This window comes from Carex rostrata, chromosome 3 (assembly GCF_964058835.1).
Source record: "Carex rostrata chromosome 3, lpCarRost1.2, whole genome shotgun sequence".
NCBI classification, from domain to species: Eukaryota; Viridiplantae; Streptophyta; class Magnoliopsida; order Poales; family Cyperaceae; genus Carex; species Carex rostrata.
In genome coordinates, this window is record NC_135920.1 from 12,649,907 (window position 1) to 12,665,965 (window position 16,059).

General features: G+C 34.2%; 1 protein-coding gene across 2 annotated transcripts; it reads left to right on the forward strand.

Annotated features, from left to right (window-relative positions):
* Positions 1-1,159: 1,159 nt before the first annotated feature.
* LOC144551570 (uncharacterized) lies at positions 1,160-5,228 on the forward strand. Of its 2 annotated transcripts, XM_078299596.1 has the most exons (3): positions 1,160-1,284; positions 2,139-3,686; positions 4,639-5,228. In XM_078299596.1, the coding sequence occupies exons 2-3, from the start codon at positions 2,148-2,150 to the stop codon at positions 4,975-4,977; spliced, it is 1,878 nt and encodes a 625-aa protein (XP_078155722.1). In that variant the 5' UTR covers positions 1,160-1,284; positions 2,139-2,147; the 3' UTR covers positions 4,978-5,228. The 2 variants fall into 2 exon arrangements, with proteins under 2 accessions (XP_078155722.1, XP_078155723.1); XM_078299597.1 differs by lacking the exon at positions 1,160-1,284 and having other exon boundaries at positions 2,045-3,686.
* The last annotated feature ends 10,831 nt before the right edge of the window (positions 5,229-16,059 follow it).

Genomic DNA, 16,059 nt, shown 5'->3' on the forward strand with positions numbered 1-16,059 from the left:
TTAATTAAATTTCATTGGGAATTAAATATTTAAAAAAAATCCATATTAGGTACAACTAGCATAAAAATGTATTTTTTATTCAGAGCAAAGGAATCTCCTTCCATCCACTTCTCACGTGACTGGCGACCAAGGAAATAACCCGCTTTGGGAAAATATAAATTAATTAATAATTATTTCTAATTGAGTGATTGTTAATCATTAATCACCTAAATTAGCAGCTGGAGGAGAAATTGGCTTGAGCTTGAAATTAGCGAAATTTAATGTTTTCCTCTGCAGCCGCCAATTATTAATTACCATTTATGGCTCCATTCATGCAATGTTTTTGCCATTAAGCCCTCTTAAATAATGTACTATCATTCTACTGCTCACTGTCCATCGTACCCTTGAAAAGTTGAAATTAAATCAAGTAATCCTCTCACCATTTCCTTACAATATTGTTTAGTTATAGATACAAAATCTATGTAAAAATCTTTATCACTGATATTATTTACAGAGTTCTGCGAAGGTTTTCAAAAAAAGATATTATTTACAGAGTTTTTTTCAAAATAATACATTTTAAACGCCTTGCATAAAAAGTTAAAAATAGAATAAATTTCAGAATTGGAGGGATAGATAACTAATTTTCATTTTTTAGGGGATATTTTGGAAAATAACACGTGGCAATTTTCTTTTGCTGCGCTTTAACAAAAGCAAAGCGAGAGATATTAGTAGCATCTCTCGATGCGGCCGAGTTAGCATCTCTTTCTCTCTCCTTCTCTCGTTTCCACTGCTTGTACTGCCTCTCTGTCTCTCACACAGCCTGAGCAGAGAGAGACAAGAACACTTCACACTACTTTCCAGTCTCCATTTGCGTGATATCGCTGTTTGCTTTGTCTTGCTTCTCTAGGAACCTCTCCATCAATTCTGTGAGATTAGGTCTTTGCGGTTGGTTGTACTGCCTTGACTGATAGTTTGGTTGAGAATTGTTGTATCTTGGTTGGTAATTGGGTTGTGGTTGGTAGTTCTATTGAGGTGCAGCGGGTCTTGGATTGTTGGTATATGAGAAGTTTGGATGGTTTGGATTGTTTGAATGGTATGTGTTGTAGGCTGGTTGAGATCGAAAGCTTTTGTCAATGGCGTTCACTTGCTCAGTTTCTCTCTCGGCTTCTACTACATTCATAAATTCTTCTGTCTCATGTATTCCTCCACAATATCCATAATCTCCACAGTAATACGCTGCTCTCTCCATTTTACTTTCTCCAGTTTCTGGGGCATCTTCTTTGAGAGAGATTCATTTTTCCCAAGGTACTGTGCTTGTCTTTCTCTTTCGATTCAGTTTTTTTTTTTTTTTCTTTTTCTCGTGAGTTCTCGTTCTTCTTCTTCGATAAATCAGTTTTATCTGATCTGTTTCTGAGCCGTGGAACCTCTCCTAGTGTTCCTGGTGTTTTTCCAAAAACTGGGTTCCAACTATGATGATATCGTGTCGATGGAAAGTTAATTTGGGGGACAAAATATGATTTTTGTCGAACAGTAAAAAAAGACCGGGACTTTTTTTATTTATGGGTTTTGTGTTATTTGCAAAAACAAAAATTGTTGAGACCTAGCTGGGACTAATTAATTGGTTGATTTTCGCGGTAATCTTTCTGCGTAATTAACTTGTACGGCGCTAATTGTAATTTCAGGAAACGTAAAATGTATTTTTCGTGTACATTTTGGGTTTATTTGTGAAATTTGCTTTCATTTAGACATTCCAATCTCGAATCATGTAGTTGTTCTATTTAACATTTCGACATTTGATTTGGTTTGCGTCAGCATTGTTTATTTTTATTTTTGCAATCAAAACGGTTTATTGAAGCAAGTTGCTTAAAAATTTCCAGTATCCAGTATTATTGTGATATTATTTTCACCTTGTATTGAGTAGCACTGAACATTTCCCCTTTCACCACAGTAAATATTTTTCCTTTTTATTTTTCTTTGATTATCAACCCAATTATACCTTACTACCAGAAAGTAAATGGCCCAGCTGCAAAAGTAGCTGCCTTTCATACATTTTGCACAAGAATTGCATGACTTTGATCTCCATTGCATGTTTTAGATTTCTCCTAATTGGTAGATATAGATATAAAACTCAAGTCTCACAATTCCCTTTTTTTTAACAGTGTTTCTCAATGGGGCAAGATGTAATTTTGGAGATACCAAAGAGCAAGAGCAGAAAGAAAGAAAAACCAGATAAGAGATACGGTTACCAATTGAAATCGTCAGACGGTGAAATTTCTAATTTGCGCCTGGATAGGATCCCCAATTTTCATTGCAGGAGCATGCCTTCACGGGTTCGTAATCCAGAATCCGAATTAGATAACCCGGTTTTCAAACGGGGTTCAGTTTACCAATGCTCGAACGAGGTTTTTCGGATGAGAAAAGTCGCTGAAGGAAGGAGAAAGGTTGATTTCAATCTCGACAGAAAAGACAGCTTTGTTTCCTTCGACATAGTGGATACTTCATGTCAGCCTAGCACTAGTGAGGGTTCGGGCAGGAAATCTGTTTTGGCACCCAAACCTGGCATGGATTCACGGGACTTTCTGGACCTTACTTTTCAGGATCAACCCGATAACCAATCCAGGCCTGATAGCTCGAGGAGAGATGCTTGTTTGTTGAAATGTGATGAGGATTTAATTGAGATTTCTATCGATGAAGAACCTCAGCAAAATGGATCCGATGATGGGTTTGAAAGGGACCCAGAACCAGATATGGTTGCTATTCTTGCCCGATCTTTCTCTACAAAGGTTAGATCTTTTGATAATAGTAATATGAAACCACCCCGATCAAGCACGTTAAAAAGAATGCTGGATCCAATGAAAAGATCAAAATCCATGAAGCATCTGCCACTTCCCGAAAGTGAAACCGTGAGGAGAATAGGACATTCATGGAAATCATTGTTGCATGATTTCTCGAAGGTCAATACGGATAGCCAAAATCGAATCTCAGCCCCGGTCCCTCTTTCACCAGCTCACCTACGTGCAACTCTTAAATTGGATCTGAAATGTGGTTCACCGGGCTTCACGTTTGTGGTCTCGGACCCGGTTGAAATTTTATCAGCAAAGAATTGGAAAACTGATAATGCATTAAATTGGGTTTACACATTCCATGAAAACAACACCAAAAGGGTGAGTATGAAAGAAAAACCCATAGGTGGTAATACTACTCCAATAGTCGGCCAAATGCATGTGTCATCTTATCTCTGCTCAGAGAAGGGTGAAAATGGAAATTCATGCAACTCCGCTGTCACTGAGTTTCTTCTATACGACATAGCTCAAGCTAGACGGAACAGCAGCGCGACTGTTGAAGACGGGCTTTCATTCAATTTGGACTCGTCGGCTTGTTACCCGCATTCGCAAGCCAAGTTGCACACCCAACTTGAGACGGCTGCGATTGTGGTGCAAATCCCGTTTGGACAGAATGAAAGAGAACATGAAAAGGGTGATTTGCCTAGAGTAAGAGTGGTGACACCAATTGGAACACATGGATTGCCGGGCCCAGATGAGGCGGGCCCTACTGGGTTGCTTGATAGGTGGAGGTACGGGGGCAGGTGTGAGTGTGGCGGGTGGGATATGGGGTGCCCCATTACGGTTCTTGATAATATTTTTGATGAACATTGGGTTGAACTTGGCACGAGCGAGAATAAACAACCATTTGTGTTACATCTTCAGGTACACTTTTCTACTCCATTGGTATTTAGCAGTTATTTTAAAATTAGCATAAACCAAGGATGTGTTGAGTGCTCTTGGCTTCATACTTTGTTAGATTGGGCTTAATCAGTCGTACTTTTTAAGCGAGTTGAATTGGTCCACACTGTATGATTAGGATCAAGTAAGGCTTTATAATGTCTTAATTTTATGCTAAATTGGTACAATATACCACTTGAAATTGGATAGCTTCAAATTGAAGCTATCTCATGTTATTGCAATTGCCCATGTTCACATGCTAGAGTTAACTAGGTAGTTAGCTGGACTTTGTACTGATTACTGAATAAATGGAAATTAAAAACGCACTGCAGTAACATAAAGTCTGAATTAATTTCTGGTTTTGAAAAAAACTTCATACTATCTTTTGGGGGACATGACATTACTCCATACAATTAATGGCATATCTTTTTAAAATCTTGGAACAATCAATATTTGTACTGCCTTTTTGCCATTCCTTTTGATTATGGTAATTTAATAGTGGAAGTGAGAGAAAGAGGTAGGGGAACATGTAAATGTCAAAAGTAGGAAGTTTGTAGACAATGAATGCAAACCATCTTGTCTGTGAACCTAACTACGCTATATTATGTACAACACATTGACAGACATATACAACAAATTTGTAGACCTTGCATGCGCAAACCAAAAGTAGGGAGTAGGTTTGTATACAATGACTGCGAATATCTGTAATTTTGAAAATCTCAGTTTCTATGTCTGTTCTTTACTTGGAAGTTTTGAATTATGAAATATTTTCCCATTTATAAACAGTTTTCTCCTTTAATTGCTTAATTGAGGTTTATCTTCAGTAGTTCTATTTCTATATATGACCAAAAGAATAGAACAAAATTTATATTCAGAAGACCAGTTCAATTCCGATATCAATACCTGTCAATTTAATCTACCCACTTTTTTTTAACAGGGAAGCAAAGACAAGGTACCGTCAATTTCTATTTTACCTGACGGGATTGGTCAATTTGTGGTGGATTTTCATGCTCAACTGTCAACTCTACAAGCTTTCTCTATCTGTGTGGCTCTGTTGCATTGCTCTGAAGCGGTATCTCCAGGTAGCCATGAAAAGAGCAAGCACAAGTTGTACTCAAAGTCTCTAAGGCTTCTTCTTGAAGAGGAGGTGAGACATTTAATCGAGGCAGTTTCTGGTGAAGACAAAAAGAAATTAATAAACAGTAATACGACAGTAGAACAAATCGCACAATCTTTTACCCCTGATCCGCCAGATTCTCCAATGGGAAGAGTATAAGATAATCTTATGGCCGGTAAATATTAATAAATTCAATTTTTGGAGGGGGGGGGAGTGGGTATTTTGTAAATTCTTTTTATTGTTCTAATTTTATGCTTAATTATTAGCGATGTTAATATGTGATTGTTTAGAATATGCAAAAAGGGAAAAGGTTTCTAGTGAGAAAGGCTGTTGGAAATTTTATTGCAGCTGGTTTGATACTTAGAAATGGATAATAAACGGCATTCAAATTTTGTTTCTCTATTTCCAAACTGGTGTTTATTCTTTTTATTTTCACTGGGCTTAGAATCTCAACAACTTTTCAATTTAATCAAACTTAGAAATTAATCATAAATGTCATTCAAATTTATTTTGAGTCGGAATTCGGTAGCTACCAGCTAGTCATAAGAAATGCAAGGGCAAGCTAATGGCTTATTCGAATATCTTTTGATGTATCTGCATTTTTTAGAAGAAAATGCAATACTATACCTAAATCAGAGAAAAATCACAAAAAATATGCCACAAAATTTCTCAGAATTGTCTATGAGTCAATTATAAACGCCCAAAGGCATAATTGTGCTGGGTTTTGTGTCATATTCATATTCAGTGCTGAGCCGCTTGCTAGGTTGAGTGGGTTATGAGGGAAGAAACTGGTACGCCAATACAGTGCCAGATTCATCTCATTGTGGAGCACAGATTGGATGAGAAGTTTTTGTTATTAGGATAAGAGTGAGGGGAGACGAGCAGAAGAGCAGCCTCGTACCTGTGTTTTCTAATCTTTTTCACAGATACTGGTAAGGAGGAAGATAGTTGTCAGAAGCTAGAAGGAGAGTTACAGTTGGCCCCTAGTCTAGTCAGTATTTGCAAAATAGAAGGGGCGGGACTCACAGGACTTTAAATAAGAATTTAGAGTATCTACATCCTTGAAATTCTTGAAATTTTTAATCTGATGTGGCAATTTCTAAATTAGTTTTAGGGATGCAGATGAGTTTCTTATTTAGCAACTTTGCTTCAAAGTTTCTTAATAAAAAATTGTTTATAAACTCTGACGTGGTCAAATAATTCGCTGAAATTCTTTTTTTTGTAATTTATTTGCTGATGTAATAATTAGGAAACTCTAATTTTAGTTTTAGGGATGCGGGGGTTTAGAAACTTTTAGAGATAAAATTTCAAAAAAATAATTAATAGTTATTTAGAAGCTCCAAGAGTTTCAGAGATGTAGATGCTCTTAGTTGAAGGGCTAGAAGTTGTAAGTCTTTTATGTTTTTTATTTTTACCGCAATTTTTAAATTTCACCGCAACCAGGAAATGTAATATAAAGTGTAGACTTTTTTTTCGTTAAACCAAAACCTACGGATATTTTCTTAAAAAAAAATAGAAAGATTTTATGAACCGTTAGATTTCCTCAGATCCACAGATCTTTAAAGAGGGTTTAAATTTAGTCGCCACTTTTGCGTTGACTAGGCCACGTGGTATGTGTGGGGGCAAGGGATAATCCGTATCCTCTGACACTTTTTTTTTTTTTCGATGAAATCTGACACCTCGTTTGGATTGAGAGTAGAGATATGAATGGGAGATAAATAATAGAGACAATGAAATAGAATAGAAAGAAAGATTAATATATTTAATTTATTTGTGTTTGAATGATTAATAAGAGAAAATAAATTTAATTTTTTTTTTATCTTATTTTTTGTTTGGTCGATTAAAATTTAGAAGGTTAATGAGAAATTTGATAGCTGTTGTAGATTGTGACAAAAAATTTATATAAAATTTATATAAAAATTATATAGATAAGATATAAGATTAGATATTTGTATTATTTTTTTTAAAAATATTTGTAATAAAATTTCTTTACATATGTTTAATTCCAAATTAGAAGATTTGGGAGAGAAACCGATTCTATTAATTACAATAATACAAGGTTAAACATTTTCACCTCCTGTATCTTTCACCTTCGACATAATTTTTCAACCAAACACGATTTGACGGAAATTTTTCTTTTCTTTTCATTCCCTCCCTTTCTCTACTCTCCATCCAAACAAGGTGTGAGGCAACAAAATATTTTTGTTTAGATCCGGACCGTCCGATCAGAATCCAGATCAATCTGGCTCTAGATAAAATGTATGGAGTCCCTTTAATAATCGTGTAGATTCTGATCGGACGGTCGAGATCTAAACAGAAATATTTTGTTGCCTCATGTGATATGAATTTGCCTGGGGAGCGCTCTCTCTCGGGCTTCATTAGCAGGGAAGTGTATTTAGATAGCATAAATTTTGAGTTGATGGATTTACGAACCAAATTTTAAACGGTCTGTTTAGATTTTAGATGCGTGGGTGTGTATTAATAGAAAATGGATTACTTTCAAATTCATGTTTAACGGTTCAGATTTTTACATGTGTGAACTCAAAGTTAAATTATCTCAGGGATGCATATTCCCTCCAGAACTTTTTGTTCACAAAAATTAATAAAAAATGAGAAAGCAAAATAGAAAGTGTACAAAAATTCTTATACTCATATAAAGGTCGGAGTTAATAATTCTGATTCAAAATATTTTTTTTTTTAGTCAGTTACTGTGATTTCATGTGGCAGGAACTTTTTTTATTTCAATTTCTTAGGTTCTGTTCGGCGGACATGTGAAATTGGGAACGGATTTGAGATATGAGTCAAATTGAATTGTCTGTTACTGTGTGCGTGAACTGAATTTTTTTTTTCCTACGCGGACAGTAATTGCGCCAAACAGGGCCTTAGTGAGAGATCAGAAACCAATATTTTTTGTAATATATTTTAATCATTTTTTAACGAGAATCGAGAAATTAAGTGAGAGAAATCAGTAGCAAATAAAAAAAAATGAAACAGCAAGATATCTCAACTCGCTCTCATTTCCTCTTGAAGGTCATCTTTATTTGATGAATAAATATTTCTGACTCTCTTTTTTTTCCTGTCATATAAAATCTTACATGATGAATAAAAAATAAATAAGAAGTTTTGGATCTTAATTAATGTTTCCGATCCAAATTTTTAGATCGGAACCATTAATTCGGACCTTTCTATGAGTATAAAGTTATGATATCCGTTATCAATTATGTAGACACTACCATCAATACTTGAGCGATCATTAATTAACTAAAATAATATTCACATATACCTCATCGTAAATATTATAATTACATAAATAGTGGAGTCAAAATTACATTTAACTTTTTGATCGGTGATAAAATTAAAATTAATTTGTTATAAATTGAAAATAATGCCTTGAAAATGTTATGAATTGATAAATGAATGATACTTCAATGATTGTCTGGTAAAATAATATTTTAGTAAGCACAATTTTCATTTTGCTATACCAAGTTACTTGTAAATTATTTACCAGCAAAAACTTGAAGTTTGATTTTGAAGGAAGGACAAATTAAAAGAAAAGTGTTATAATTACACTGGTGTTCATTATCAGAACCATGCATAATATTAAGTTTAGTAGAATGTGGCAGAGGACATAAACTCTTCCTCAAAAAGTTCTGTTTATATTTCCACTTTTTTATTAGCCGCAATATTTTTTGGCTAGCTAGAGCATTTCTCAGAAAATAACCCAATAAATAATTGTAATAAAAATTTAAAACAAAATAACTAATGAAATTAAGTGTGTAAAAGGCATTCCATTTTTACAATTATCCAAGAAAATTTTATTTCAATGAAAAAAATTATCGAAGCAACGGCTCAATGGACTTTTTACCATGCTGTCTTTAAAAATATTTTTGAAGCTTGATCGAAGGAGATCACCGTCTCGTTAGGAAATAAATAAATAAATAAATAAATAAAATAAATCAGCGGGACAATAATTGGTGAGTTACTCTTACGTTACTAGTTATAATTATGAGCAATTATTTGCTCGCCGTTGGTGAGAATGTTGTCGTCTTTGGTACCGTAAAATCCGAACATATTGATTAAAAGGCACGTGAAAGGAAAGGCTCATAGGTAATAGCCTGTTGCTTTTCTCCATTGTATCCCTTGGTCAAAAGTTGGTAACTATTCCTTTTTCTATTCCCGGTTAAAGAAGAAAATACAATGGAATGTCAATGTCGAACAGCATCCCAAAAGCCAAAACTATGTCTATGTCTAATCAGCATCCCGCGTTCGTATCTTCTTCGATCCCTACCGTCCATCCACATCAACGTCTCAGATAAACAAGTTTTTACAAGGTCCTAACCTATTGATATACACGATACCCAAGTGGGTAACCGTCTAACCGACCACTTCAAAATTTGCAATCCATAGAGTGCAAAAAGCGCTCGCGTATTCTCTTCATGCGTCGTATCTAACAATGACACGTCCATAAAATGACATCTAAGACCGTATCATTAATTAATTAGTGCTCGGGCTGCTGTTTGTTGGAAAAATATATTTTATTTCTTTCCCTCTGTAATGCTCGTTGCCCAGGCCGTATTCCAGGAGTGCGATATCTCATATTTTGCGTGACCGACGTGTCCGGTGCCTATTTGGGGGTGACTTAGGGGGCCAGTATTATTTGAGCTTTGAGATGCGTGCAGAACGTATTGCGGTTGAGATTTTCCAAAAAGTCACGCAAAATATAAGATATCTCAGAGGATGCAAATTCGTATTCCAGACCAGTTTTGCTCTTGGCGACAAGTGGTGTTGACTAGGGCTGCACAAAAAGTTGGTAGTTTTCGATTCGATTAGAGTTTGATTCGAAAAGTTTGCAATTAATTTTTTTTTTGAAATTATGGGTTGGAGGTCAAGCCACCCAACACATTTTCAAACTCCTATATATATTATAGAAGATTTCCCCACTTGTGGATTTCGAACTCATGACCTCTTACATGGGAGCCATGTACCTTTGCCACTAGACCAAATGCAAGTTCTTAAGTTTGCAATTAATTATATTTGAAATTAGTTCATTTTGAAACAAATCAAACAAGTTCAGTTCGAATCTAATTCAAATCAAACTCAAGCTGGATATAATTTGTTCAAAATTGATTCGCAAACTATTTAGTTTCAAATCTCAAATAATGCAACTCATGGATTCAACCATCATTCTTTAATAATACAAGAACCGAACTTATATTAGAGCTCACAATTGTTAATATAATGATAACTTATAATAGAAAAATATTTTAGTAGCATAACAAATTAACAATGATATAAGTTTTATTTGACTAGGTCCATGACGTGATTTTAATCAATCCAACAGCGTAAAAAGTAACAGAATTTTGAACTGGCCCATAATCCATCAGTGTGAATTCATAAAAGGTAAAAAGAAACTGTGTGAATTTCGTTCCGCGAAGAAAACTAATGCATAAACTACTGGTATAACTAGGGTTGCCAAAAAAAATTGTAGTTTGTAATTTGATTGATTTCGATTCGAAAAATTTGTAGTTCACAATTAATTCGATTCGAAATTAGTTTGTTCTGAAACAAACCAAACCAATTTAGTTCCAATCTTATTCAAATTCAAACTCAAACCAAGGTAAGTTCGATTCAGTTTGATTCGTTTGCAGCCCTAACTGTTGACCCAAGGTCCAAGCTTCAGTGATGCTTGTACCGTTCCTCTGACGATCTGACTGAAACAGATCAAATGAGAAATGAATTTGAAATCAAGTGCATCTATGCATTAAGGTAGATCAGAGTATCTATTTCTAAGCATTCTCTTTATATGAGTTTGTTTTCTTAAAAAGACAACTACAATAGGATCTGCACATTCGCTGATCAACCCAGCCGAGGGAAGGTCAACAAAATTGTATTGCAAATAATTAATAGTTTGACCTTCTACATACCATCGATTTTCCTTAAATCCATAAGATTGTAAAAAAAGAAGAAAAAACTCATCTAAAGGCAAAATCCCATAATTGTTGTTCATTTGAAGTGATTCCATCACTTCTTTTTTTTTTTTTTTAAAAAGACATATATGTCCATTTGCATTAGCAAAAGGATAGTCATAATTATACATTCATCATCTTCAAAAAGCATTCTAACTATCCGAAAATGTAGACTAGATGAACGACCTCAGCATAATGCATCATTTGGTCAAATAACTTCTATAACTCTACTCTAAATTTATTCCATCACTTTTTTACACGACACGGAAATCCTCTCAGAAAAAAAAAATGAATCTTTCAATGGAATCAAAATCTAGTGTTATTCTTGACAGGATAACAACATCCTGTTATCCTTTTTACTTTCTCTCTCTTTTCAAAGAGGAGAGAGAGGGATAGAGCAGAGCATAGGAGGAATTTAAAGTGCAACGGATCTTGTTCCCTTTCGATGTGGGTACATGAGAAAATGCTCGCATGGATTGTTGCTGCAATCACAAAATACAATTCAAATTGAATAAAAGTAAAATCAAATAATGTAACACCAGTAAAACCAGTTCAACTTCTCTCCAAAGATGTTTCAAATGGGTAAAAAGTTCATCTAAAAAAAAATGGGTAAAATTTTAACAGACCAGTTTTGACTTCAGGAAGCCCACTGATTATAGAACAAAAACAGACTATACATAGTTGTGCGCTGCATAAAGCTGAAAATGGTCTGTTAAAAATGCATACCCGTTTCCAAATTTTTACCGCGCTGAAATTTTTTAGATCTACTTCATTAAATTACATCAAGTCTCATTTTAGCCCTTGGAGGATGTGTGATTATTGAGCGTTGTTTTGTTTTATTTATTTATTTATTCTTTACTTTTTTTGCTTTCAAATGCCCTTGTTCCTCAGGCATGCCATTTATTAGAAACGCAGATTACATTGTATTTCCTGATGCATTCTTCTTCTGTCTAGAACCTGATACAAATTTTACTAGAAGTTCCTAAAAATTGGGAAAGTAAATCCATCACAGTTTCAAAGTTATAATCTTCCCTTCTTAGCTAAGTGCACCTTGAGATATGTCTACATTTCAGATTTGGTGAAGAAATAAAAATTTTCCAAACTTCCCAGCAGTCCTTAAACCCTCTCCAATCCACATGTATCGGTGGTTGCTTGTCATTTGCCAGTTCAGCCAACAGCTGGTTATCAGTGAAGAAGTGTGTTTTCCCTTCATGCGGAGTGCACTCATCTGTTATTAGCGATAGTTTCTGCCTGCAATGCACTGCAAATCGAAACCTGACATGATCTGTATTTTACCAGTTTGCCCCCATGAAAGGCAATGTATCCTATGCGAAAATAAATCTGCTGTAATTCTTGGGGGATTACAGGACCCTGTAATCTCAATCCGAACCGTTGGTCTTTTTCGAGATTTGTGCATGAAAACTTACTTTTTTTCGAGATCTGTGCAGAAAATATTTGAACGGTTGATATTGGAATTTCAGGACCCTGTAATTCCTTCCGGGATTACAGCAGATTCAGACTCATCCTATGCCCCCCTGCCAGCCATGAGAGTTGAGATTTTTTAGCCATGACCCATCAACGAAACAAGAATGAACTCTGCTGCTTTTTCGAATCTAACTGTTTAAATTTGTTGAGATTTGTGAATAAAAAAGTTTCTTTATAGAGATACGTAAATATAAAATTTTGAACGGTTAGATTCGAAAAAGCAGCAGATTCATATCCAACGAAACAAGTCATGTCTTCTTGGCCTATTTGTTCATCCTCTACAGTACTAGAGAGTAGACCATTTGGGAAATTAAATTCATTAATTATTTCGTTGATGCACAGCCAATAAGACGCCGTCTGTCTGTCTGACATGGACAGCTGTTACCCCATCAGAGTTTAGATGCTGTCAAACATCTATTGCTCTTTTGACTGTCCTCTTGCTAAGGCGCTGGTTGAATTCAAACATATTTTTGACCCAAGATTGTCTTTTTGTAAACTTGCAGTGTATGGCACACACGATAGTTCGACTCTTCTAATGATATCAAATTATTAAGTCACACAAAAATATTGATGGTACTTTAAAAGTGGTGCATAAAATATAGGTGGTAGTTTTGAGCAGTGAAGTAATATTCGGTATATTCGGCCAAATATTCGGTTGAATATTTTTATTCGGTTATAATCTGAAATTTTGAATAAAAAATCTATATTCAATTCGAATATGTGGTTTAGAGCTCGCCATTTCGAACCTAAATAGCGTGTCATTAGATATGTATGTGAAGAGGGGTGAATTGGAAAGCACGACACGACACAGTCATATGTCATGTCAAGAACATCACATGATACATAAAACGCATTGAATATACATATGAAATACGCAATACACAACACCCACATATATGGTGCAATGGCACGTTCGCGTATCTGGTATGTTTAAAAAAAAATCTAGATTTTTTTTTTTTTCAAGTTTTCTTCGGGAGGGAGAAGAGCGAGCCTCTTTTTTATGGATTTCAAAAATAAATAAATAAATAAAGCACACATTGTGTTGTATATGTGTTTTCGCAACTTCTAACACGGCATCACATGCCATACTTGACAAATACTCAGCTGCCTGACGCGTTCAAACGCGATACGACGCGTTCATAACCCACTAATTATAGAGAATAATAAGCAGAGAGCTGGAAACTTCTTAGTTCAACCCGTTGGATAATTGGAATTTGTTATCAATTTCACTAATTGTTTTTATTTTATGGATTGGAACAAAGTTTTAGAGATTTTGATGTGCTCCAAAATTTCTGATTGACTGTGACATAACTTTACCTGCAATTTATAAGAAAAAAGACATCTGAATACATGATGTTATTTTTAGAAAGATAAATACAGAAATACTACTTGAGAAAACCAACTTGTAGCAAACAAATAATAATTATTTTTTCTTTAATTAAAAACGGAAACCCAATTTGACTGTTTAACCAAAAGCCTTAACCAGTCGCCGGTCGGCTTTATTAGCCCAAAGCAAGAACGCCTCGGCCCAATTTCTATTTTGTTCCAAAAATTTTATGCTAAGATCTTCTGTATGGAAATCTAAGTAGACAATGTATACCAAGTTGTACAACAGAACCAACGTGCAATAAATATAAATATTACTGCAATAAAAATTAATCTAACTGCTGCCACATTTGATCGCCCGAGACTATCATAGTCACAAGATTCGCGAATTAAATTTGAATAATTTTTTTTTTTGGTGATGTCAAACCGAACGCTAAATTATTCACTTGACCGAACTTTGACCGAATTAAATCCCAAAAATTCGCGAATTTTACGAATTTTTCCCAAATTTTTACCATAACTTTTTTTGGGGCTCTCTTGCAGGACTGATATATCTGATCCGAATAATTCCAAATCATTTCTGAATTATACCCGAATTATTTCCGAATCACAAATTTTTAACCCTGCTGAACCGAAACCGAATAATTCATTTGCCACCATACCCCGAGTTAGAGAGGATACATGGTGACACGCACCAAGTGGTGGCCCACACGGTATCTACCATCCAGTTAACGCCCGACACGACTAAAATAAAATTTGGCAACTTTCACCCGGGTTGTTTGCTTACTAGTTTCATGTGTCATCACTCATCCGTGTTAAACTTTTTTTTTTGTTAATTTCACATTCGCAATATGAAAAGTTACACAGTTTTTGTGGCAATTGCTTCCTCTGCACCAATTTATAGGCCATTAAAATTATACAAGTTGTTGAAATTTTTACAGTGCATTTATTATTTCTATATTTTTCGTCTCATTTTTTTTAAGTAAATAGTAGAGATCAAGCCACTAAACTACTTAATATATTTTTAATATAACAAACGATTTTTCTCATCTGAATTTCGAACTCATAATCTCTCATACAGAGACCATGTGTCTTTATCATTAGAGCAGATGCTAGTTCTTATTTGTCTCATTTTCAATAAAATGAGTTCAGTGTTGGATGCATGTAAGCCATTCATTTATGATTGTATGATATGTAAATAATTACAAATAAATGCTTATTGTACCTGGAGACTGATGATAAAAAATTATGAAGATCACATGAGTTTTTTTTTATATTACACATATAAGATAGTAAATAAATCTTTATATGCCGAATTTTTTATTAATATCCAAATTTAATAATAAATTTAAAAAAATATCCAACTCAGCACTCTTTTTCCGGTTTTAGAAGCCATTTCCGGAAAGGGTATTTTTCGAGAAAACCCGCTGAGTTGGTTATTTTTTTAAATTTAATATTAAATTTGGATATTAATAAAAAATTCGGCTTTATATGCTTGCCAGGAAAAATTATTCCTCCGCGCTGTTTTACCCATATATATAATTTCTTAGCGACATATGCATCTTTATATTTATTAGATAGTAATAAAGTTTCTACGTACATTGCTTATTTGATATTACTTGTAAAGGGAAAATAAATTATTAAGCCTATCATTTGTTTTGTTCGCAGATCTTCGACTTAATTTCATGTATACCACCAAAAAATTATGAAATTACATATTTCTTCTTTTAAATAACATTTGCCAATGAAATTTTGAAGCTGCGATATCTCACACGGAAAAATTGTCTTTGACACTATAAAATTATAATATTTTCAATATGTTATTAAATAATTAATCAATCACAGAACGAAAACCAAATAATCTGTATTATCCTAGACATTCTTGTCAATTTAACAAAAATTTTTTTAAGAATTCTGTAGGATCAATCAACTATATGAAACCTCATATATTATTATTAACATCAGTGTTAAATAAAAAAACCCAGGAAAAAAAGATTCAAAGGGCAGAAACGGTCAGAGTTGAGTGTGCGGTATCATCGGAGCTCGAAGTGTAGAGGTTTTACTCCCATCTTGATCGGAGCGCGGCGGCAAAGCGGATCCGATCGTAGATAGAGATGGAGAAGAGGCAATAGGGTGTTTTTTAGAGTTGATTAGAGTAGTTTACATGATTTCATAATAATAATGAATTTAGATCTATAAATGAGGATCATTTAATTCGTCGTAAGTCCGTTTTTTATCAATAAAATTGATAGTGTACATTTAAAATCACTGACTTTAAAAAAAAAAAGAGCATGTTACTCGTATTATTAAAAGTCCAATCTAATTTTACAACACTGATTAGTACATCCAACACATCACTATGGATTAATTTAAAGAACCCAAAATAGTGATATTAATAGTCTTTATCTTTTTCTTTTTTGAATCAATCAGGCAGAGTCTGCCAGACATTTAAATTAAAATAAGA

Bases quoted from the DNA above. Each gene is read 5' to 3' on its own strand.
- LOC144551570 (XM_078299596.1), top strand. From the start codon at position 2,148: ATGGGGCAAGATGTAATTTTGGAGATACCAAAGAGCAAGAGCAGAAAG. The intron at 3,687-4,638 runs GTACACTTTTCT...TTTTTTTAACAG, and splicing joins CATTTGTGTTACATCTTCAG to GGAAGCAAAGACAAGGTACC.